The sequence below is a fragment of the Theropithecus gelada genome, chromosome 4 (assembly GCF_003255815.1).
Source record: "Theropithecus gelada isolate Dixy chromosome 4, Tgel_1.0, whole genome shotgun sequence".
Lineage (NCBI taxonomy): Eukaryota > Metazoa > Chordata > Mammalia > Primates > Cercopithecidae > Theropithecus > Theropithecus gelada.
This window is the reverse complement of record NC_037671.1, coordinates 57,331,387-57,356,973: the sequence shown is the minus strand read 5'-3', so window position 1 is coordinate 57,356,973 and position 25,587 is coordinate 57,331,387. Positions and strand designations below refer to the sequence as shown.

Genomic DNA, 25,587 nt, shown 5'->3' with positions numbered 1-25,587 from the left:
TCTAGGGTAAAAGTTAAAAGTTGGGATTAGGTTTAGAGCTAGATGTATGATTAATAATAGGTTTGCAGTTAATGTTAGGGTTAGGGTTGGAGATATAGTTAAAGATAGGTTTGGAGTTAGTTTGAGACTTAATGATTAGCATTAAATATTTGGAATTGGGTAGTGTCAGTGATGGGGTAGAGATGCAGATTGGGGTTTGTTCTAGCATTAGTGTTATTGATAGGATTGGGGTTAGGATTATATTAGTGCTACATGTAGTTTTGTGAAGGTTAAGGTTTGAGGTACATTTTGAGTTTTGTTTAAGTTTAGATTTACTTTTGGGGTTGGGGTAGAATTGAAATAGGATTAAGTATTTTGTTAGAATTAGAGGGACCTTTGGAAAAAAAAAAAAAAAGAATTAGAGGGACCTTTGTAGTGAGTCATCAGGTTAGGTTTACGATTAGAGTTACAGCTCAGTTTACAGTTAGTGTAGGTTAAGAGACAGGCCGGGCGCGGTGGCTCAAGCCTGTAATCCCAGCACTTTGGGAGGCCGAGACGGGTGGATCACGAGGTCAGGAGATCGAGACCATCCTGGCTAACACAGTGAAACCCCGTCTCTACTAAAAAACACAAAAATCTAGCCGGGCGAGGTGGCGGGCGCCTGTAGTCCCAGCTACTCGGGAGGCTGAGGCAGGAGAATGGCGTGAACCCGGGAGGCGGAGCTTGCAGTGAGCTGAGATCCGGCCACTGCACTCCAGCCTGGGCCACAGAGCGAGACTCCGCCTCAAAAAAAAAAAAAAAAAAAAAAAAAAAAAAAAAAAAAAAAAAAAAAAAGAGACAGAGTCAGCTGGCCGCGGTGGCTCGTGCCTTTTATCCCAGCACTTTGGGAGGCCGAGGAGGGTGGATCACGAGGTCAGGAGATCGAGACCATTCTGGCTAACACGGTGAAACCTCGTCTCTGCTAAAAATACAAAAAATTAGCCAGGCGTGGTGGTGGGTGCCTGTAGTCCCAGCTACTCGGGAGGCTGAGGCAGGAGAATGGCATGAACCAGAGAGGCAGAGCTTGCAGTGAGCCAAGATCACTGCCACTGCCCTCCAGCCTGGGCAAGAGAGCAAGACTCCATCTCAAAAAAAAAAAGAGAAAGGGTCAAGTTTAGTTTTAGGGTTATGGTAAGTGGCAGTCTGGGGTTTGGGTTATAGTTTGATGTAGAGTGAGGTCTGAGGTTAGTTTAGGTTTTGGGTTAGAGGTCGTGTTATACATAGGTTTGATGATAATATTAGGGTTGGGATTACAGATGGAACTGGGGTTAGTGTAAAGGTTGAGTTTCAAGATAAGGTTTGTTTAGTTTTTGACTTTGAGTTAGAGTTATATTTGGGCCTATGTTTAGAGTCAGAGTCAGGGTGGGAAGTAGAATTGGAATTTGTGTTCTGATGAGGGTTTCAGATCGATTTGGGATAAAAGGGTAGGGGTGGGTTGGTGTTTAGATTACAATTGGAATCACAGTTAGATTTGAGGTTATGATTAGGATTAGAATTAGAAGTAGGTTTGTCGTTAATGTTAGGTTAGAGATAGGATTCGAGTTAGGTTTGGGGTTAACAGTTGGGTATAGAGATAAAAAATTGTTAGTTAATTCTTAGTTTTAGGCTTACGTTTAGAGATAGAGTTAAATTTAGTTTTACAGTTGGTTTTAGGGTAAAAATTAAGGGCAGATGGGAGTAAAATCAGAATTAGTTTTAGTTTTGAAGGGTAGAGGTAGGGTGGTTAATATTAGGGTGCAGTTAGGGCTATAGATAAGATTGAGTTTAGCGTTAGTGTTAGATTTTTATCAGGCTTGCAGGTAAATTTGAGGTTACTGAGGGAGCAACATATTCCTTGCCTCATTCAGTCAAGGCTTCCTGGAAGACCACCCATGCTACAGGGCATACATCATCCTCACTCTAATCTCTACATAAATTTAGAGAAGAACAATCTGTGAGAAGTGTAAACTGTGTCAAAGAGGAGAGGTAGTCAGAGTTTGTTTTCCTTCTTCTTTCTTTTTCTTTATTCTCTTTTGTTAACCTTATTTTCTCTCTTTTTCTTCCTTCTCACCACCTGAATAATATAGGTTGGTTCCTATTTTAATCAGTACTTTGAAGTACAGCCATTCAAATCTGATAAATGTAAACAAAATAAAGCTCAGGTAACTGGGAAGGAGTAGAGAAAGTCTGAGTGACTAGGTCTAAAACTAATATCATGGTTCTCTCCATCTCTTTGTGTCTCTGAAAGCTGGTCCTGTATGCTCCTACCATAGATGATTTGTTTTTAATGTGGCAAAGGGAAAGATCTTAGGCACCTCTAGGTTTAATCGTCCCAAGTGGCTAAAGGTTAGGTGGGGAAAAGTTTATTTATCTCCAACAGGTGATATGTAAAACCCAACACACGAACTCTGACACTTCCTTGTGCATCAAATTATAATTCATTTGCCGCTGTGGTTGGGGGATGGGAGAAGATCAGGCATTTTTGCCTCTGGTCCCAGCTGTTGGGGTATTGTGATTGACAACCCCACCACCCCACCATATACATGAAATGGCACAAGGATAGTTTCCTAAAGAAAGATGTAGTACTGTTAGAAGAAGGGGGAATGTGAAGAAACAGGAGTATAGCTGTTGGGAAGACAGAAGCAATAACGATCGACAAGTATTAATTACAGATCCCTATGCTATAGTAAAATTTTAAATTACTGATATTTTATTTTATTTTAAAAATAATTTATTTTAATTATTATGAATACTGTTTTCAGATAAGCGTACAATGGGTAAAGATCGAATCAGGGTAATTGGGATATCCATTTCCTCAAGAATTTATCATTTCTGTGTATTAGCAATATTCCAATTCCACTCCTTTAGTTATTTTGAAATATACAATGAATTATTGTTAACTACAGTCACTCTGTTGTGCGGCCAAACACTGGATCAATTCCTGACATTTTAGACATTGTTAAGATGTTCAAGATTGTGTTCCTTCTTATTTTCTTTCTATGCCTGTTTCAGTTACCTTCTCTCTATCTGATTTTAATTTAAGCTATTTCTAGTTTTATCTTCAGTGGTTACCTAGAAAACTTGATCACTTTCCTCATGGCATCTTTACCTAAATACATTTTAAAACTTTGTCAGTCCTCGAGTTGTTTTGATACGTATTTTTCTTTCAGTTTATTATTTTCTTGATATTTCTCTTTCTGAGGTATTTCCTATTGTGATGTTTCTGTCTTTTAAGAAAGTCAATATCTTATTGATTTTTCATTTTATCTTCATTCACTCTTATTGTCCTGTATGGTTACTGTGTTTCCTCTTCATTCGTTCTTTTCTCTTCCTGCCTTTAATTCTGAAAGTAAATAATCTGATAATTATCATTTTCCCAGTAAGTTTGGTGATCATTTTACTGGAAAACACAATGTCTAGAGGAACTAATGTGTCTCTATCTTTATTATTGGGTTTCTAAATATTTTATATGAGTCACTCCATGTTTGCTTTTTAATCTAATTTTGCCTTCTCATATGATTGTACTTTAATTTAAAGCCATAAAGTTGTGTTGTTTTATAGCAATCGAAGAGGCCAACATCTCTTTCATTAAAAAAAAGTGCCAGATTCAATGATAAAGCACTGTCACTAATGTCTCATTGTTTTGATCTCCCAATGGTCATACTTCCAGCCTACTGAATGACAAACACACATAATTAAATAACAAACTCATAGAAACTGAATATTATGAAGCTGAACAGAACACAACAGAACCTCCCAAAGTAAATCTCAAAATTTTTCCATAAATTTTTTCATCATATTTATTAGAAAATCAGACTCATTAAGATTTGGAGTACCACAGTATTGATGGTGAAGTAGAAATCACACCTATAATTAAAGATTAGTCAGCATCTTAGATATATTATTTGAAGTTTGAAAACAAATATCCATATTTAATTATACATAGAAAAATTTTTAAAATTTCATTAAATTATTTGCATTTCTAGATTATATGCCTGCTATTTTTTAAACAGAATGGGTTGTAATATAAAAATATATGTTTAAAAGGAACTCTATTTATTTTACTATTGTTGTTTAAAAGGAAAGCATTATTATCTTTTAAAGGGAAGTCACATACTTAGCAACATGAAATATTTTTTCCTATTAGACTTTTAAATAGGTGAACTTGTAAATAACTGATGTTTCTAATAATATATGCATCCTAAAGATATTGTCAATAAAACTCAAGTCTGCAAGCTAGTTTGGAAACTCCCATTCTAAGGTTTTTAAGATTCTACTTCTCTTTCCTAATAAAGTTAATAATACAAATGTAGGACACAATGTTTATTTTTGTTTTTTTCTTTTTTCTTTTTTTAGCTCAACTATCTATGATCATGGGAAAGAACGGGAATTCAGACAAATGAAACAAAACATTTTTAGGGCACTATTTTTAAGTCTGTCAGAGAAAAAAATATCTTTATTCAGTCTTAAAGAGACAGACAACCTACTTGAGATTTTTCTCCCTTTTCTGTTTCATTGCTGACATGATAATAAGCTCAGAACCAATCATCAGGGAGGAACAGAGGAGGAAAGGTCAGAGAAACCCATGGTATCAACACACCCATTAATGGAATTCACACTGTACTATCGTATTCTTACATTGATAAAATTAGTGATGCTAACCTAAATAGGTCATGAATGATGACCTATTTTGATCAAGTTTCATAGGTAAAACAGAAAAATGGGGTGAGGTTAGGACCATAGGAATGCCCCCATAAACTTTGATTTTCTAGAAGGTAAATAAATCCCAAAGTTTCCTACTTGGAATGACAGAAAAAAAAGAAAAAAAAGAAAAACAAAAAACCCTCAAATCCAAAGTTTTGTTGTTGTTTCTTTGTCATTCTGTGAATAATAAAAACTGAAGGTAGCAAAGGTTTTGCTCCTTTATGCCATGCCTCTGCAGCACTATCTGCTTTTTCTTTTGCCCTTCCTGTCATTCACTTTCTTAATGCTCTGCCTCTTGAAGTTAAAGTTTCCTTCTCATTCATTAAGCAAATGTTATATATATGATTCTAAATCACAGTACTCTGTTTATATCTCTTTGATAGTAAGCACTACACTGTGTTTTACTTTAATAGATTGCATTTCTGTCCTTCCCATGAAGCTGTCATGTCCTTGAGGTTAATGATAATATCTTTCTTGTCTTTGCTCCTTCTAATGTCAGAGGAGTGCTTGCCAATTAATAGACGTTCAATATTTGTTTGATGAAGGAATGAATGAGTGAATAAATGAATGTTCTCTCACTATTTTTATTTAGTTTATACCTATTCAATAGTAGCACACCCCCTAGATTAGATCTCAGCAGAACATCAAGTTCTAGACTGAAAGATGTTGCCATATTCTCTCTGAAAATGGTTATCCCTGAGTTTCCAAAGGAGTCAGTCCCTGTGACCTTGCAGTCATTATCCAGAAGATCTCCAGTACATTTTCTTCATTTCTTAAATCTGACCCCAGATACTGTTTCCTCATACTCACGCTTAGTGCTAAAGATAATATTTAGCAGAAAAATGGCAACAACTACAGCACATATCCAGTTCTTATGTAGATTGAGTATGTAGATTAACATGATTCTTAGAGACTGCATGCAAAAGAGGAAGGCCATTCAATTTAGTGAAAAATGAGTTTAAAATGTTTTATCAATCAATACTTACTTATCAATGTTCTGTGTAAATACAAAACAATAATTTGGGATCTAGATGCAGAAAAGTGTGTATGCACAGTGTTGAAGATAATGACTCTTTTTGTCACCCAGGCTTCATTGCAATGGTGGAATCACAGCTCACCATAGCCTCGACTTCCTGGGCTCAAATGATTTTCCCATCTCAGCCTCCCAAGTATCTGGGACCACAGGCGTATAATCATGCCCAGTGAATTCGTGTGTGTGTGTGTGTGTGTGTGTGTGTGTGTGTGTGTAGAGACAGGGTCTCACCATGTTGCCCAGGATGGTCTTGAACTCCTGAGCTCAAGCAATCTGTCCACCTCAGCTTCCCAAAGTACTGGGATTACAGATGTGAGCCACCATGCCCAGCCAATAATTACTTTCTTAGCATAAGCCAAGATAGATCCTAAATATTTTTGTTGGAATGAAAACAGAAGATTAAAATTTGAGTAGCTTGAACTGAATGTAAAAGAGATGCAAGTTATCTATTACTAATGCCTCTGATATTTCCCTAAAGTTCATATGAGTATACACAGGATTTTATGTATATATAAGATATATTTGCAATGAATAGAAAAAAAATTTAGACTTACATATTTTATATTTTAAATCTGAATTATTGCAATTTAAAGTCAAAATGTCTCGTCTCTAACCTACTATAGAAAATATATTTCAAATCTTAGAAATCTTGCACACAATGTTTTGGTAACACCTACTCTTTGAAGGTAGAATATTTGCTAACTCCAATATATTGAAGAAAAGATAGGTAACCATATGTCTGCAGTGGATTAGATGCAGCTTGCGAAAGTCTTATGTTTTCTTCTCATTTCTTTATAGAGGATTAAGGATATTTCTGTGAAAAAAAAATGCATTTCTAAAATCTTAGTGTAGACTAGTCCTTGGAGGAGATTTGTATTCATTGTCTTAATCCTTATTCTTCTGGTACTTCCATATCTTCAATATTATTGCTGAAGTTTTTTTTTTAGACTGTCATATAATTCTGTTGTTTATTTTGTGACCAATAACTCCTGACATTTATGATTTAGTATATCAGAGCTACTAGATCTAAATCAGCTCCAGTATTTCACGACGTTTTTGTATAGTGAAACACCTTTAAATTTATAACAACCCTTCAATTATTTCCATGACATAATTGACTATATTTACTATGTATAGCAATATGTGTATAGATTTTAATAGTTCAAAGGTCACATGGTAAAAAGAAGTGAGATTCATTTTAATATTGAAAGACTGACTTGATATAGAAAATCATAAGCTAGAAAATATAGAGCAATATTTTGCACTACTGATTCTATTATGCAGTGACTTCTACTCAGTAGCCAAGACCTCTGAGATGTACGTTTTTGCAAAGTTGTGTAAGTTTAAAAGTATATTGTTGGCTTAATACAATAATAAATTACACCAATATACACCCTAATAACTCTATTTTAAATTTAATATAACTACAAATAGAACTTCAAAGTTGTTACTAAGAAAACTTTTTGGGTTCCCACATCTTTGCTCCTTCCTTCATTGCCCCTAATTCCTCTTACTGGTCTTTTTGTTTATTTCTTGTTTTCTTGCCAAATTCCATTTCAAGGCAGGTGTTTTAATCTTCTCCCCTCGGATAGCTTTTCATTGACACAACAGAATTTTTGTCAAATGAAAAACTACTTGGTTTGTCAATTGGCCTCCATCAAATATAACAGGAGGTTACATTTCCCTGTTGCAGGAATTCTCATATTTGGTGAACTGAGGCTCTATTTAAAGTGTAGATTCCAGAGTCTTCACTCCCTGAAATTCTGACTTGATAAGTCAGGCATACATTCTGAAATCAGAGTTTTTACCATATACCCGTGTTTCTGCTTTCTGGATGTTTAAATACATAATTCAAAGTAATCCTTGTTAACATTTAAAAAAATGTAGCTGTGATGATTCACACAGGAGAAAACCAAGAGCAAAATAACCTGTAAAAAAGAATTTATGTATAATCACTTATTCACTATCCAGTTCCTTCTATAGTCTTTGCTCTATATGGGGAATGTATAAAAAGATACAGACGCAAAATATGATATTGGTTATAAATATCAGATTTCTTTCACCATACCTGACTCCTTACCTGAACTCTTACCTTCATGTTCTAATGGCCACCATACACTTACTTGTACCATATCAAACTTAATATGCTCAAAACCAAACTTTTGAGTCTTCTCCTTCCCTGCTGCAAACATACTCCTCCTCCATGGCCCCATATCTCAGTAAATGGCCCTCCCATTAACCTACATGAAAGTGTGGACTCTTCTCTTTCTCTTATACCCATAAGGCAAACCATCAGCAAATGCTATTGGTTCAACTGTCAAAATATATACTAAATATCACTAGAATATAAGCTCCCTACAAGAAGGAGCTTTGTCTGTTTTGTTTGCTGCAATAGGCACACAATAAATATTTTTTGAATCAATAAATTTATTTACTGTGGCAAAAAGGTCTTGCCACATTAAAAGATTTACATTCTCTTGTACGCTTTTAATTATTCCAGAAGACATTTTCTAAAACATTTTCACATAAACTGTATATATTGCTTGCATAGCCACACAGAAAAACAAATACCTCAGAGTAGTAGGCTGATTGTGAATAGCATGTTGGGGAACAAGCCCTAATTTCTGCTGGACAACTGCACGTGGGTACTCCTCTAGCAATTCAAACTCCACATATCTTTGTCCAATTCATCATGACCCTTCTACACACTACAGTTGATATATGTTATATATTTCCTATTTTAAGAAAAAGAAATGAGTAAGAACATTGTACTTTCATTTTCTTTTCTTAATTTAATTTAATTTTATTTTAAATTCTGGGATACATCAGCAGGACGTGCAGGTTTGTTACATAGGTAAATGTGTGCCATCGTAGTTTGCTACACCTATCAACCCGTCACCTAGGTATTAAGCCCCACATGCATGAACTATTTATCCTGATGCTCTCCCTCCCATAGTGCACACAACATGCCCCAGTGTGTGTTGTTCCACTGCCTGTGTCCATGTGTTCTCATTGTTCAGCTCCACTTATAAGTGAGAACACGCAGTGTTTAATTTTATGTTCCTGTGTTAGTTTGCTGAAGATAGCCACTGTACTTTCTTTGGCAGAACATTTCTGTTAATCAGCAGGTTCTTTTCTATTCCAATCAATTCCTCACATTTGATGAGTTGCCAACTTCCATCTTCAGACTGCCTCTCATATTTGCTTCATTTTTTTTCATGTTCTATCCCATTGTCTTCACTTTATTCTCAAAACAACTGTCCTGAAGAGTCTCAACAGGCTTGTTTGACTAACTGGTTTCCCAGTGTCTGGTCTCTCATAACTTTAATCCATTCTTACCATTGCCCCAAATTAATCTCCCTTTAGGGAACTCTGATATAACACAACAGTCATTTTAAAATCACTCCAGGGATTGCAAAACATGTTTAATGCAATCCACCATAATACACCACAGACAAGACTGGGCCAGATACTCACAAAATAAAGCAAGCCACGAAAACAATTGAAAGCAGTAGAGGAGATTAAGACCTTATTACTCAAAATTACTGAGAAATGTGTTTAAAAACTTGTGTATTATTGGAATTCCCTGAATGATTTTTAGAATGGTTTAAAAATAATTATTTTTGTGTCTTCAAGCTATCATGCATTTAATCTTACTACTTCACCAACGTAGGTGAAATTTCTCATTCTGTGGAACTTTTCAAAATCGTATTCACATATCAATAATACCTCAAAATGCTACCTCCTCAGCAAAGAACGTATTTCTTTCCCCATGTCAAACCCAACTCTTATATTTCAATGTTCTGAGACTTAGTATATGCCTCTTCAGTAATCCTCATACTATAGTTTATTGTTTACATGTTAGTCTCCCCCACAAGATTAGAAATTCCTTGTAGGAAAGAACCATGCCTCATTCACTTCTGTATTTCCTCCACAGAATGTAATAGAACAGATTACACATCGTGGGTATTCAATAAATATTTGCTGAATGAAATAAGAAAAGGAAATAGCTCCAAATTAGATAAGCCCTAGAAAGTCAGTGTGTTGGTTCAGGATGCTTTATTTTTCTGTGTACCTTTTGCTGCCGCAGTTGGATTTAGCCCTCTGGTGCTCTTTGTTGCTTTTGCCTCCACTTGGATGAAAAAGATATGTTTGCATGACTTCAAATCAACAATCTGCAAATATTTCTATTATTGATGATGCTAACTCAGCATTCTGAGCAGTCTTCTGAACTCCTGTTTACAAAGAGATGAAATCTATGTGTGGCTTGAATCTTGCTCTTGAATTCCTCGCTCCTCTTTCTTTCTAGTACCTGTAATCAGGTACCTACAAGGAGTTACAGATCACTGAGACATTGGTGATTAGTTATGGAATCCTTTGGTTAAGTTTACCCTTTGGTTAACCCTTTGGTTAAGTTTACCAGAAAATGTGTATGACACTGTGTTTTGTTTAAATCCCAAAGGTCATACTTTTTCAATTTGCTACGCAGACTAGCATAGCTGTACTGTCAAAGGAGGAATGGAAGTGGGGAACACAAGACTGCATTTATGGCCGGATGCGGTGGCTCACCCCTGTAATCCCAGCACTTTGGGAGGCCGAGGCGGGTGGATCACGAGGTCAAGAGATTGAGACCATCCTGGCTAACATGGTGAAACCCCATCTCTACTAAATACAAGAAAAGAAAAATTAGCTGAGCGTGGTGGCTCATGCCTGTAATCCCAGCACTTTGGGAGGCCGAGGTGGGTGGATCACGAGGTCAGGAGATCGAGACCATCCTGGCTAACATGGTGAAACCCATCTCTACTAAAAATACAAAAAAAATTAGCTTGGCGTGGTGGCGGGTGCCTGTAGTTCCAGCTACTCGGGAGGCTTAGGTGGGAGAATGGCATGAACCTGGGAGGCAGAGCTTGCACTGAGCTGAGATTGCGCCACTGCACTCCAGCCTGGGTGACAGAGCATTTACTCTCAACTCAGGTATGGAAAGCCCGGTTGATAATGTGTAAAGGTATTCAGACAACTAACACAATAGCAGCTCTCTAATACTGAATGTCACTACCTGTAAAAAAAAAAAAAAGAGCAAAGAATAGCCCTATCACACTAGTTGTTGTAGGATTAACTAAAACAGGGTATGACAAATACTTTTGTTGAAAAGTTATGTAATAAGGGAAATGTAACAACTCCAAAAACCCTGTTCTGTAAATATTATTCATTACTGATTTTCAATAATAATACATATTAATAAGTTTGGTTCAATTGTTCTGGGGTCTGCTAGAATTACCAGTATCTTCTTTTTTTTTTTTTTTTTTTTTTTGAGATGGAGTCTCATTCTGTCACCAGGTTGGAGTGCAGTGGCTTCATCTTGGCTCACTGAAACCTCCGTCTCCCAGGTTCAAGCGATTCTCCTGCCTCAACCTCCTGAGTACCTGGGACTGCAGGCGCCTGCCACCAAGACTAGCTAATTTTTTTTTTTTTTCTTTTCTTAAGTAGAGATGGGGTTTCACCATGTTGGCCAGGATGGTCTCGATCTCTTGACCTCGTGATCCACCCACCTCGGCATCCCAAAGCACTGGGATTACAGGCATGAGCCACCATGCCTGGCCCCAATATCTTCTTTCTGTGGGTGAGGTTACACTTTTTTTTTTTTTAATTTATAATGATGAACATTTTAGGAGTTTGAAAGCAGAAGACAGGGTTGGTGTTTCTCTTATTCTCTATTACATAAAATGTCTAGAACTATGCATCTACTATCAACATTGGTTTTCTGCACCACCTGAAAGTGTGATTATTTTTTCAATTGTTTGCACAGTCCAGAACCCTAGAATTGGCACAAGTCACTGGCAATGGAAGAGAATGACAGAGGATTCGTAAAGTTTAGGCTCTATAAGCATGCCTGAAACATCCTAGCCTCAGGTGGGGATATGTCTGTCCCTTTGTATTATAGAAAGTACAGAGTCATGGTAACATTCTGTCACAGCTGTTTCACTTCATTTGGGACACAGATCATTAAGTATTTGCTTGGACTTTTATAAAAACAACCAAGAATTATTTTGAAACAAAAAGAGTTTAAGTAAGAGTTTTGCACATTACATGTTCTTCTTGGTTATTGCAGAAATATAACATGTCATTTAAAGAAATCTTGGTGTATCTGACTTGAAAACAAAAGAACAAAAAGCTGCCAAAGTTTGTAAATTTCATTTTGCTTTTCTTGAGAAGAGCAATATAATTTCATGGTATAAATCACTTAGTAATGTCAAGGAGATCTCAGTGCTGGGGAAAGATTTTCGAATGGTCTTTCACAATCATTACTAGAATAACTATAAAATAGTTGATGTATAAGTTACTTAAGATATAAAACAAAATAATCACAAACAATTCAAATTATTGAAGTTTTATTTTAAATATTTATATAGAAGAAATTTAAAGCCTGCAATGCTTAATTTAAAAAATGTACTTATATCTAAAAGATTCCTCCTGCTGGAAGTCTTACACTTTAATACATTTGCTAACTAAAAATTCTATATTCCTGAACCTGTTCTCGGCACTGAGGATACATCAGCAAACAAGAAAAATAATGAAACTATTATCATGCAGCTTACATTTTACTTAAGGGAGACAACAGAAAAATGAACAATAAATTAACAATTCAATTTCAAATGGTAATCAATTATATGACAAAACTAAAATGGGATGCTATCACACACAGCACATGAGGGAGTAGTGATTCAAAGCTGGCATTCTAAGAGGACTTCCATGAAAATGTGGTGTGAGCTGAGCAGAAGCCAGCCATAGGAGGATCAGAAATTGTGAAAACTCTAGAGCAGGCATATATTGTTTAGGGAAACACTGGATTCTGTTCAAAGAAATATTGTCAAGGAATATTGTCTGTTCAAGGAAAAGAAATCACGCTAAGTGATCAATCATCCAAGGGATACTCCTTCTTGCATGGCTGTTAATTCAAGGACTTACTCATCATTTAGTGTATTTATCATTTTTACTTCTGTAAAGGTTATAGTTCATTTACTCAGGAGATAGTTGAAAATACATCTTGAATTTGGGAAACTCAAGGCCTTATATCCAGTTTTTAGCATTTTTAATGTTTGGAAGATACTTTCTTAATCCTGCATGAAAAATTAGGGTGTATTAATGATATTATTCATATCATCCAGTCCCCAAACTGTGTACACATGTGTGAGGTATGCATATGTTTTTATTTATGTGTTTTTAAGTTCTTAAATTTTTATTTTCCCCTTTATCTCTAAGATGGTTTGGCTTCTTGTCAGTGACAAGTTACAAAGTTCATTATGCCTGGGGGAAAAAATAACACATCCATCTATAAACTAGGGTAATCTTACTGATTTTCAGGAATGTCTGAGTCACCATCACCATTTCTGATGATTTCAAAGAACAAGGTCTCTTTAGGTTTCCCTGTGTCCAAAGTATAAATCAAGCCCAAACATACAAATGTCTCAATAATTACGAAGTTATTTTCCTGAACCAGCTTTGGTAAGATTTGTTAATGTATTTTTATCTTCAGTCTATATAAAATTGAGAAACTTTTGTATAAAGTATTATAATTGAGGATGTTAAGTTTTTATCTATTTTTAATAAGGAAAAGTTGATTCAGTCTAATATGATAACAAAATGGTTTCTTAAGCATTTAATCATACCTCCATACCCCTGCCCAGAAAGATTAGCACAATCTTCACATTTTAAGAAAGACAAATTGTCTTCAAAACAGTATTTATGAGCAATATGGTTCTCTACCAAAGTGGTTGACTCATCAAATTCATTCCAAATTGATGAATTAAATTATTAAAGCCAGTGGCTTTCTGACCCCATTTCTAGCAATGCAGTGATAAAATCAAGGCCTCACATGGTTATAAACCATGTACCTTATAAATGCATTTTAGAGTCACTGAGTAGGAATAAAAGCTAAGAATCTACAAAAGGGTATTACAATTTTTAATCATTGCTATATTTCCATTGTGAACTAGGAACAGCAAATAAAAGCTTCTAAACAATCCACAGATTTAGAAATTGTGAAGTGTGTTACCATGCCAACCTGTAGGGAAATGTTCACGGAAATTCCCTAAGGGCTGACCTGCGGTCAATGTAGCATCTTCATTGATTATTTGAATGAAATACATGCCATTTAAAATAAAATTTCAAGTGAGAATGTTGAGAAAGTTGTAGAAAATTTAGAAAGAAGTAGGGATTTAGTTGGAAAATGTGAAAATTGTTTATTAGACCTCAAATTTTTAATCTTTTGAGTTTCAGTGTGAGGCCAAAATGTGATGTAGAAGCTAAAATGAGAGATGGCTAGGAGTACAGTGATGCATTGAAGCCCCAATCAGTAACTAATCATAAGAATGATTTTAGTAAAAAAAACCATGTAGAATATGGAAAGTATTAATGGAACTATGGCATGCAAGTTTCATACATACATGTTCTACGAAATAGATCATTAAAACATCATAAAGAAAACTTGCGGCTTGGCACAGTGGCTCATGTCTGTAATCCTAACACTTTGTGAGGCCAAGGTGGGAGGACTGCCTGAGCTCAGGAGTTCAAGACCAGCCTGAGCTACACGAGGAAATCCCATCTCTACTAAAAATACAAAAAATTAGCTGCGCATGATGGTGCATGTCTGAAGTCCCAGCTACTGGGGAGTCTGAGGCAAGACAATCACTGGGACCTGGAAGGCGGAGGTTGCAGTGAACTGAAATGGTGCCACTGCACTCCAGCCTGGGTGACAGAGCGAGACTTTGTCTCAAAAAAAAAAAAAGTAAAAAGAAAAAGAAAAATTGCTTCTCAAATTTAAATATTCAACAAAACAAAAACAGCAACAGTTTTTCTAATATGTATTCTTTCTTTCTCTTCCTTCCTTCGTTTTCCTTCATTTTCTCACTTTATTTTTTTCTTTCTTTGTTTTGTATGCAGCAGTAGAAAGTCTCCTGGAAGTAATTATCTGGAGAATTTGGATTATGTTCTTTATTGTCAGTTTGTTTGTTTTCGTTAAAAGAAGCTTATTGCCAAAACAGGATGCAAACCCCAGTGTGAAAACCTTCACTAGTCTTTCCCCTTTTGTATTTATGCTCTGCATTTTCCTCAAAATGCTTTCATGGAAAATGCAAACCAATGATGGCACTCTAATTTAAAATCCTTTAACGGCTCCCCCAAACAACAATGTCAAAGCCTAGATCTTACGAATTGTGCACAAGGTCTTTTATAGCCAATCCTTATCTACTGCTTCAGCCTCATTTCCAGACTCTCCTCATCTGCACTTACACTGGAGTTACCCAATTGCCTAACACTTTCTTCATAGCTCATTCTATTTCACGCCTCTTTGATTTTGCTTATGTTGTTTCCTCTGCTTAGAACATCCTTACCCAATTTTCTTCACCTGGGTAACTTGAATTCATCTATTAAAACTCAGTTTAGGTGTCATCTCCTCCTGTATCTCTCTCTCTAATCCCCCAGCGGAGCTAAGTGTCCTTCTCAAATACTTCCACTACATTCTGTGCAACCATCTGTCATAGTAGCACTTACCTCATTATTTTGAAAGTATGTGTTTATATGTCTGTCTTTCAAAAAGAGTGCAGGTTCCTTGGATTCTATTACCTTTGTACCCTCCATCCTAGCACAATAATTGGCACACAGTCTCTTAATACTATCAATTACCTCTATTGTCAGAGACCCAAATTAGAATGCTATATCTACCAGCTTATCTTAGTGGTATGCCATTAAGTATTGAATTCCTCCAAATTCTCGTGTTCTGAGTCTGTGCGAGTTAAAAATACTTTTCACTATTATATAGATTCTGTGACAGAGACATCACCATCTCCCCTTTGTAGTTAGGTTGATACAAGATGATTGATTTGGGCCAAATGAGTATGAGCATGACTGGCAAGTGTTATTTTTTGGCAAAGGTAGTTAAGAGTCAGTATACTTCTAGTTCACAACTTTAGAAGCTGTGCAACAACTTATACCGAAACTGAAGTCAAACAACAAAAATTTATTATGACACAGCTTCTGAATGGCCAGGAATCTGCAAGAAGCTTAGCTGAATAGTTCTGCCTCAGTGTCTGTTACTAAGTTGCAGTGAAGCTGAGGGTGGGTTGGGGTAGTGACTGTTATAGTCATCTCAAGACTCAACCTTGTCTGAAGGATTTGCTTCCAAGCTCACACATAAGGTTGTTAACAGACCGCATTTCCTCTCTAGCTGCTGGCTGGAGATTTTAACTCCAGCCAACAGCTGCTCACCACAAGGCAGCTTACTTCCTCCAGAAGAAGAGATCCAAGAGCTAGAGAGAAAGTGGGTTCTTGAGCCAGAAGCTGTAAGCTCTTGTTATGTAATCTTGAAAGTGACATCGTTTCACTGCTGCTATAAGCTGTTGGTCACCCAGACCAATTCTGGCATAATATGGAAAGGGACTACACGATGGTGTGACTACCAGGAAGTGGGGCCGGGGTTGGGGGATGGTCATTGGAAGCCATATTGGAAACTGATTACCACAGAGTCCACCTTTTTGGGATGGTGCGCAAAATGTGGAGGCTGCCTGAACCATAACTCTTTGGATGAAACAGACTCTCCAACCCACCTTAGATGTTAATTGAGCAAGAAATAAACTTTCGTGATACTAAGCCAATGAAAATTCAGGGTTTCTTTGCTACTATTCAGAACAGTAACTGTCCACATGGATTTCTGTTTACTGAAAAAGACTGTGATAACTGAAAGAATTTTGGGTACTTGAGGACTTGTAAGAATACACTCTTACTGTAAATTAAAATATCAAAATTATTATTTTATGTTTAACAAGTTTATGAAGTGTATTAATGTGAATTTTTCCTCAGAGTTTTGACAAAATCATGTATCAAAGACAGGATAGCTGACGACCAGTAAAAGGTAATTACATGCCTTATCCTGGCCTCTTGAAATACAAGAAATTTGCAAGCTTTTCCCAAGTTGACACACAACCACTTGGTTTTTCTGTGTGTCCATGCTTTTCTTCCACAGTAATTTTAAATCAATTCACGCACTTGAGTTTTTCATTAAAAAAGACCTGCCTCATAATGTTGTTGTGAAGAATAACTGAGACAGAATATGGAAAAATATCTTCTGAAGAGTAAAATACTATATAAATATTAAACATTGTTCCCATGTGTTTAATATTGAAGGCAAATTACTTGTAAAGGCCCGATAATAATAATCTCTAAACATTTTTTAGAAATATATAGTAATTTATTTTGAACGATTTGTTTTCTGTTTATGAAAGAACAGTTTTTCTGGCAAGAAAGTTAATGTTATTTTAAATATCGATTTAATTCATTTACTTGGTTAAGAGATCACTTCTCATTGTGAACAAAGGTGAAATGAAAAAATTTTATCCTCAGAGTCAGCAATTCAAAAGACTGGTTGTGTGTGTCATGTGTTTCACCCAATAGCATCTCAAACTGTTTCAGAGTCAGTATCTAAAGGTCATTTCATGTTTGATGTAATAGGTAATGATTCTTCATACATATATAACATTATTCTGTTCCAGGAACACTATCCGGTGATATAAAAATTGACCTATTCAGGTCAGGCACAGTGGCTCATGCCTGTAATCCCAGCATTTTGGGAGGCTGAGGTGGGTGGATAACAAGGTCAGGAGTTCAAGATCAGCCCAGCCAAGATGGTGAAACCCATCTCTACTAAAAATACAAACAAACAAACAAACAAACAAACAAAAAACAATAGCTGGGCATGGTGGCATGTGCCTGTAATCCCAGCTACTGGGGAGACAGGAAAATAGCTTGAAGCCAGGAGGTGGAGGCAGCAGTGAGATGAGATTATGCCACTGCACCCCAGTCTAGGTGACAGAGGAAGACTTCATCTCAAAAAAAAAAAAAAAAAAAAAAAAAAGTTGACCTATTTAATAAAATCAATAGCAATAGCAACATGATTTGTTTATATAAATACTAATTATTTCTTTGACAATACATGACAAAAAGAAAAACAAACAAATATCTTTAGAATATGTGAAGTTTTAAGTGTTTAGGTCCTCAGGCTCAAATTATATCTAAAGATAGCACTTTCAATAACAAAATAATCCTTGGCCACAATTATCTAACATTTTTTTCCAGTGAGTCACCCCCCTGAACAGGTAAAAGCATTTTTGGCAGCACCTATTTTACCTTGAAATTTTCTCTTGTAAAGTAACCCTAGCCTGACCTTGATTAGCTTATCAAATGAGCTCATCCTCAGAGCTGAAGAACTGTAGTGTATCAGAAAAATAGCATGGCAACATGCCCAAACAACTCTGTAAATTGTCTAGAGGGCACATCTAAGTATCTCTTCCTTCCTCTTTCTTCCTATGCTTCTCCAGTCAGGGTTAGAAGCTACAGAAAGAGGCAAGATGAAGTAATGGAACAAGCATGGACCATGGAATTTGTTAAATCCATATTTGAAATCTAGTGCTGCTATTTACTGCCTGACTAAACTTTTGAGTAAGTTAACATTGCTCTTTGAAATTCATTTTTCTTATTTGTAAAACCTATGAATCTCCTCATTATAAGTTTGTTGTAAAGCATCAATAGAGTATATGTAAGTGGAGCCTGACATATAGGAGCTGGCATATAGTACCCAATAAATATTCAAAAATTTCCTTTGCAGGGAGACAAGGAACTGAAGACAAATGCTCTCAGTTTCACCAATCACATGTCATTGACTGAAGCATACCAGTGAACCATTACTTAATAAACCAGCATTCCTTAGGGTGTAGAAGATGTCAGAATGCTATAAGAAGAAACACATGATACAATTTAGTATGTAAGCACTACTAAAATCAAGACAGTTTTCTAAAAACTGGAGCATTGTGTTTATATTTGAGTTTCAGATTTGGTCTCTTGAAAATTGGTATTTTTTAATTATCCCATTTTCAAATATATTTTTTCAAATACAGAAATAACTCATTACATAAGTTATCATTTGCACATGGTGCTCTCATTATTGTCTGTCCATGATAAATGTTCCTGTTGCCTATGAAATAGCCATCTTAAAAGTTATCATTGGGACTTTGTTTAAGTCAAAGATATAATTTATTTTACTAACTAAGACTAGACAGTTATGATTTTAGCAAAAATGCAGAGGCATCAGTTTAATTCTTATTCAGATAAGCATTTTTGCATTTTTAAACTAAAATGCACCATAGTTTTAAAGCTTAGTAGTTAATATTACCTTTTACAGTCACTATTCGTGATTCTATTGAGTCTTAGCTGAGATGAGTGGTGTATTATTTCCACATCTAAAAAGGGGTTAGAAGTAACCCCTTTTTGCTTCTGTGTAGAAAAGGATGGGTTTACAAACACCCATGAAACTAAAATGGGCATTAGGAGAAGCAGAAAATAAATGTCTCTAGGCTTAGGAGTAACATGAACTTGCAATTCTACCACTTACATATCTGACACAAGACTAACTCTGTAGGAAGCAACCCTATTACAAGTATTTCCCCATTCCACACACCTAACTTGGGTAAACTGTTACTGGGTAAATTACTTAATGGATGATGTATTTTAACTCTGAATACTTCACAGTGTATTTTAACACTATATGAGTTAAATCAACATATTACCAATGTGTGTGTTATTTAAAACATTAGTAGTGATAGACCAGCCTATTAACAACTCAAAAACTCTAAATGAATGGGACCCAGCACATGCAAATTTAAGTTGAGAGAGAAAGCAAACTATTCCAATAGTTAGGAATGGCTTTCATTTAAAGGCAAAAAGGCAATGTTAAGTAAGGAGATGGGTGGGTGGAGCTAGTGTAGAAAAGGAGAGTAATGTGTGCCAACACCATTTTATTCACCCCTTTTAGGAAAATATGCAATTAAGGAAAAGGCTGGGGCAGAGGCCATAAAGAGCTACGGAGATACAGACTGGCCATGAAGGCAGAAGCTGGCTATACACCACATCACAAAAAGTTCAGTCATGAAAATTAAGGGATAAAAATTGACATTAATTAGTGTCTATGTGTCAAGAAAAATATATATGTGCCTGTATCCCTTTATATGTCTTTATAGAGGGTATGTGTACATTATATCCTGATACTATTTCTACAATGCAGGCATTATTGATCTTAATTTGCCATTATAAAAAAATTGACTTGGATAGTTCAATAACTTGCTAATGGCACACAAGAAGCAAGAAGCATAGCTAGACTGATGTCGACATTTATTACATTTTCCCATTTTCCATATGGAGACAACAACAGATATGATAGAAGCATACCAGGTGAAACATGCTATCTTTGAATGCAGATATGAAAGGCAGAAAATCGATCATTTTCCCTAGATACTTAATGTTTAAACTGACTAGAACACATTTCTCCCTACAATTGTCACTCAAGGAAGCAGGAGTAAAAATTAACATAAATCACATTTCTTTACATTTCCCCAATAGCTCCTCTGATATACACACTAATTTTAAAAAATGATAATGCTCAAAATATACCAATTGAATAAGTTGATACATGTACTTAGCTATAGTAGAAGACACAGTTAGGAATAGGTTATAGGTGGAATTATTTTGAAGATACTGAAAAGATACTCCTTCCAAAGAGAACCTTACCCTATGCTCCTTCCACAGAACTTAAAATTTCACAATAAACATGCTTGCAGCTTTTCATTGAATGTAAATACTCATAAAATTCCATTTAAAACTTTACTCCCCCAGGAAACTGCTTTCTGTCTCTGGAAGGAGTATATGAGAGTGGAGAGGTGGCATAATGATAGAGAGGGACTATAGGGAGAAGAAAAAGAGATGAGGACAATCATGACTTTGTCATGCTGCTCATAGCATATCCTATTACATCACTGCACGAAAGGACATTGTAGGGAAGATGACTTCTAACCGATGGCATTATATTTGTAAGCCCATAAAGGTTGAGATTTTCCAAGTAGTTGGTTATATGAAAGTACAAATGGTGACTGGACCCGAAGGCGCAGTGATTACATCTGCTGCCTACACTGTGGTATTTTACCTTCATAGTTAATATTGCTTCTTTATTTTGCATAAATCATGTGACGTCCTGTCCTACCACTCTATGTATAAAATTACTTACACCAGAGGGGCAAAAAAGCAATTCTCAGTCTAATTCATTTTGCAAATTTGACAGTGACATCAAAGAGCAGGAAGTTGTCTGTGAGTAACGACACTACTCATTTGTTTAAATGTCAAACCTAAACCTCATCAACTTTCAGGCAGTATGTCAGAAAAGAATGCATTTCAGTTCAACCAGAGAGGATTTCAGTGTTATTCAGTCCTGAGGAAAATAGCTGTCAGTTTCTTGACAGCTGAGTGCTTTGAGTAAATCTTTCTTTTTAGGCTGAATGGAATTGGCCATTTCAGCACTTGGGGCTGTGGATAGTGCTATCTTCCTTGACGTTATGAAACAAGTAGCCTTACTGTAGAGGTGTTTCATTCTGGAAACAGGCTAGCAAACATGTATCCCTAAACTATGCAATTAGGATATGGAGACTATTCATTACAAGGTCTGTGCAAGGTAAAAATGCAATAACAGCAAAGAAGACCACATTTTACCACAAAGATGCAGCCTAAAATTGAAATAAGGAAGGCAAATAGTTACTATTCCTAGCTATTCATAAAAAAATTACTGCTTCTCTGGACAGGTTTTTGGTAAAGAGAATGACAGTGCCATTAATCCCTCATTGTACTTTATTGGCAGTGGACATTGATGCAGGGGAGAACAGGAACACATCCAATAAGCTTGCAGACAGTCAGGAGCAGAGAATCTATTCTCTATATGCTTTCTAGCTCTAGAGTGGAATAACAATGGAGAATTCTGGATCTGAGGTCAGAAAAAAATGGAACTGAATCTAAATTATGTCCCTTAATATGTCATTTTATTTCTCTAAGTCTTGTTTCTTCTTCTGGTTAATGTGGGTTATTTTGATGTTTAAGGGAGAGAATGTACATGAAGGGAACTGGCACACAGTAGGTACTCAAAATATGTTCAATTTTGATTATTCACTTATCAATAAGTGTTGGTATAATGCAGTAAAATGTTGCTATGCTGGTAGCCATGTACCTTAAGAGATGTAATCCTAAGGATGGGTAACAAAAAGAAGGAAAGCAAGATTGGGATTATTATCAACAGAATTATGCTTATAACAAGAGTCCTAATCATGTGTATTTCCACTTTTGTTTCATTTTGTTAGTATACCAAAAAGATTTCCTTTCACTTTTAAATCAACCAAAAGAAAATAGTCTAAAAATAATATCTTAAAATGTACTAAAGTTCTCAGAGGTTTCTTGTCTCCTCAGATAACATTCTACCAACTCTCTGGAGAACTCCTCTCATTCATATACTCTCATCTATTCTGCCTGCTGAGTTGGTGAGAGACTACTTGGGATGATTTCTACCCAGACCAACACACTTGGTAGAGAAGGTAAAAATCAGGTTAGTGCTGAAAGTCTGACAATTTCCTTGTCAGTTTCCATTGCAGCTACAAGTTCCTTGCTTTTGACTGCAAAGCCTCCCAGCCTATCTCACCTCACTCACCTATTTCCCCTTTTATAATTGAAAATCAAGAGCAACTCCTAGCCTCCTCCATCTCCTGTCGTTTTCAGCAGAGACTTTCGTCATACTGCCCTCTGCATGTGAAAAGTCTCCCAGCCTTCTACTCCTCATTCATCAAGGTACACTCTCCTTCCATTCACAATTTATTTCAAGTCATCCCTCCCTTCCAAAGCCCCTTTTCTGGAGGAAGATTCCCCAGCTGCCCTAATACATTTCATCATCGCACTCACCATGTTGCCATCTCACCCCCTCCCCAACCCTCAGAAATTGTTTAGGGGGAGGGGAGTGGGGGTCCAGGAAACCTGTGCTTGCATACAGACCTAGACAGGGACAAATAGCCTAGCATTAAGCTTAGTCTCATCTTTCGGGAAAACAAAACAACACAACGACAACAACAACAACAACAACAAACAGTTGACATGAATAATTCCTGAGCCTGGCAACAAGCAGACTAAAAAAAAAAAAAAAAAAAAAAAAAAATACTTGGCTGAGTGGATGCATGAATGAATGGATGGATGGATGATTGAGATCTCTGTGGTACTTTTCTCCGATGCCCCTCCTTCTTCTTGTTCCAGGCACGGTTCCTGTTTAATTCAGCTTCTATGAGTGAGTGCACTTCCCTGCTTTGCCTCCGTCTCTACTCCCTGCTGGTTCATAACCACCTCTTGACTGGAGACTAAACCTCCTCGCCAAAGGGCAATGCCACCTAGCTCACAAATGCTTTGTGACTTCCACAGTCAAAGAGAGCTTGCTCCTTAGGGATGTAGCTTTGCATTCTGCAAGCTCTGCCTCTTCCCAACCCCCCCGCCGAAACACCCAGCCACGTTACACAAAGGGATGACTGACTCCCTCACTCTCACACACACACACTCAACAAAATCCACCTGGAGATCCCTGCCGCGGCCCCTTCCCTGCGCTTGTAATCTAGGTGCTCGAAAAAGAAACGCGGTTTCCCTGTTATTCCTGCACAACAGGGAATAACCTTTCCAGGGCTCGGTCCTGGTTCGGAAAATCAGAAAACTTTTTATTATTATTATTATTTTATTAGAAAACCCCATCCGAGAGCAGCGACCTCTTTGTTTGCTTCCCAGGGGGAGGGAGGGGTCTCTTTAGAGCCTTCGCAGCTCGGGGCGGAGTGGGGGGGTGATGGCCCCTGGGAGGGCTGCCCCGGAGGAGACTCACCCAGGACGTTCCCAATGAGAGCCACGACGAACACGATGATGTACCCGGCGATCAGGACCCACTCATATTCTTTCGGGTGTAGGTATTCCCTCCACAGGTACCGCAGGAATTCCTCATCGTCATAGTCGGTGGGGTTTAAAAAGGGCTCTTGAGTTTCATTCAGCTCCGAAGCAGATGACCAGTTGCGACAAGGGAGGGAGTCCTCCAATTTGGTGCCGGACATCACGGGCTCGAGTCCGGTTCCACTCAATGCTGCAAGCTCCTCTCTGCCTGCCCCATGAGCACTGGTGATTTGCGGTGGGAAAGGCTGCGCGGAGAGGCGAGAAGGGGCTCCCGAGCAGAAAATGACGTGAAAAGTTACTGAGCCAATGCCTCCGGAGCCTTCTGCCGGGCAACTTCTGCGGCGGCTTTGCTGTCTTTACAGGCGATGTTGCACCGGGAAGAGAGGCAGCTGAGAAACTAGGGACCCGGCACTGGAGGCTGCAGCAATGACACCGGGAGGAGAAAGCTACCTCCGGCTCAGCTGAAGCTCAATTACTCCTCATTCCAGCACTCAGTCCGCAGCCCACAGCCTCCTCCTGCGCTGAGGGAGAGCTGAAGCTGAAGGGGGGGGGGGGGGGGGGAGAGGAAGCTGGATTGAGGTGTGTTTGTGGTTGGGGGGGGGGGTGGGAGTTAAATCTCTCTCTCTTTTTCTACTTATTTTCTCTATTTTTACGTGAACTTATTATAAACCATGCACAGACATGCATCAGTCTGTGTGGATATGACAAAAATGTAACATACAGTTAATACAGAGCATGCTGATACATTTGTCTTTGTAAAGCAAATATAAAAGTAATAAGGAGGCACCTCTGTGTTTCTCAAGCAGGACAATGGAAAAGTCATTCCAGGCAAATACTTTAACATTTAATATAAACTTATTTTAACATTTGACATTTGCCAATTTAGCACTTGCTGAGTCTTTAAGGCATCTCCGTCTTCACTTTCTCCTTAAAATTGGAGAATGATACTGTTTTTAAATTGAAGGGTCTATTTAGCTGAAATTTGTATTTGCAATAGTTAAGTGTCATATGAAATACAGCAACAAATTCTTGAAGGACGCCAAGGGTCATAAATATGATCATAGTTAATGTTGTCAAGCAAGACAGACCACCAATATACTAAACGACATTAAACATTCACTGCAGGATGTAGTAATCTAAGCAGAGGTGCTCTCTCTGGTAAATACCACACCCCATTGGGTCTTTCTTCCCATTGATTCAGGGCTGATGTCACCTGCCATTCTCTCATGCATTGGTTTTGTCTCTAATAATAAGTATTCTAGGATTTGTCAGAATGTGAATTCATGATCCTTTTATTCTTAATAAACATGGTAAAAATATTGCATTTGAGTAATTACAATCTTGCACTTGGGAAGAGCCTGGAAATCTTATCTGAACTTCAGCTTAAGAGGAGAAGCCTCCTGATAACATTGCTGACGTGTCCCCATCTAGCTTGGATTGACCACCACAATTCACTACTTCCACACTTATAGGAGTGCTCTAAAGGTGAGAAAACTGTTTCTTACATTACACCAAGATCTTAAGCCATGATTTGCCTTTTTGAGACTTTTACCTCTAATCCCTAGTTAGCATCTTGGTGCTACACAGAATAAATCTTCCACATGACAATGCTTCACAGACTCAAAATAAACATCACAGCTCCAGCCCTCCTTTTTATGCCCTCATGTTTCTTTTTTTAGTACTTTTTATCAATGTTGTTCAAATGACAGTAGCTTCCACCTATATCTGTTTGGTCTTCCTTTAGACAACTGTCAATATCTTGCAAAATATGTAACTGGGATGAAGTAACAATAATATGGTTTGAGTCTTGTCAGTGCAAAAAGTACATTATTCCTTGGATGCAACCAATTTTTGTATGTAATTATTTTTTCAACACACACAGACATTGGTGGTTTACACTGAGATTTAGTTAACTACCACATCCCCTCCACCAATCATAATTTCTCACATTTGTGCTTTACGGTTTATAAAATTATTTCATGTGCATTTTTAAACCCCTGAGGACTTAGCTATTACTAACCTTCTTT

General features: G+C 37.1%; 1 protein-coding gene across 3 annotated transcripts in view; it reads right to left on the bottom strand.

Annotated features, from left to right (window-relative positions):
- HCRTR2 (hypocretin receptor 2) overlaps nucleotides 1-24,039 on the bottom strand; it is a 117,761-nt gene extending 93,722 nt beyond the window's left edge. For 2 of the 3 annotated variants that reach the window (XR_003119116.1, XM_025383623.1), the window contains exon 1: nucleotides 23,499-23,991. Coding sequence is in view for 2 of the 3 variants with exons in the window: in XM_025383623.1 (XP_025239408.1) it covers nucleotides 23,499-23,721 (223 nt within the window). In the remaining variant the exon portion in view is untranslated. Of the gene's footprint in view, nucleotides 1-23,498 lie in introns of all 3 variants that reach the window. The other variant, XM_025383624.1, reaches the window with a different exon arrangement.
- Between the last annotated feature and the right edge of the window lie 1,548 nt (nucleotides 24,040-25,587).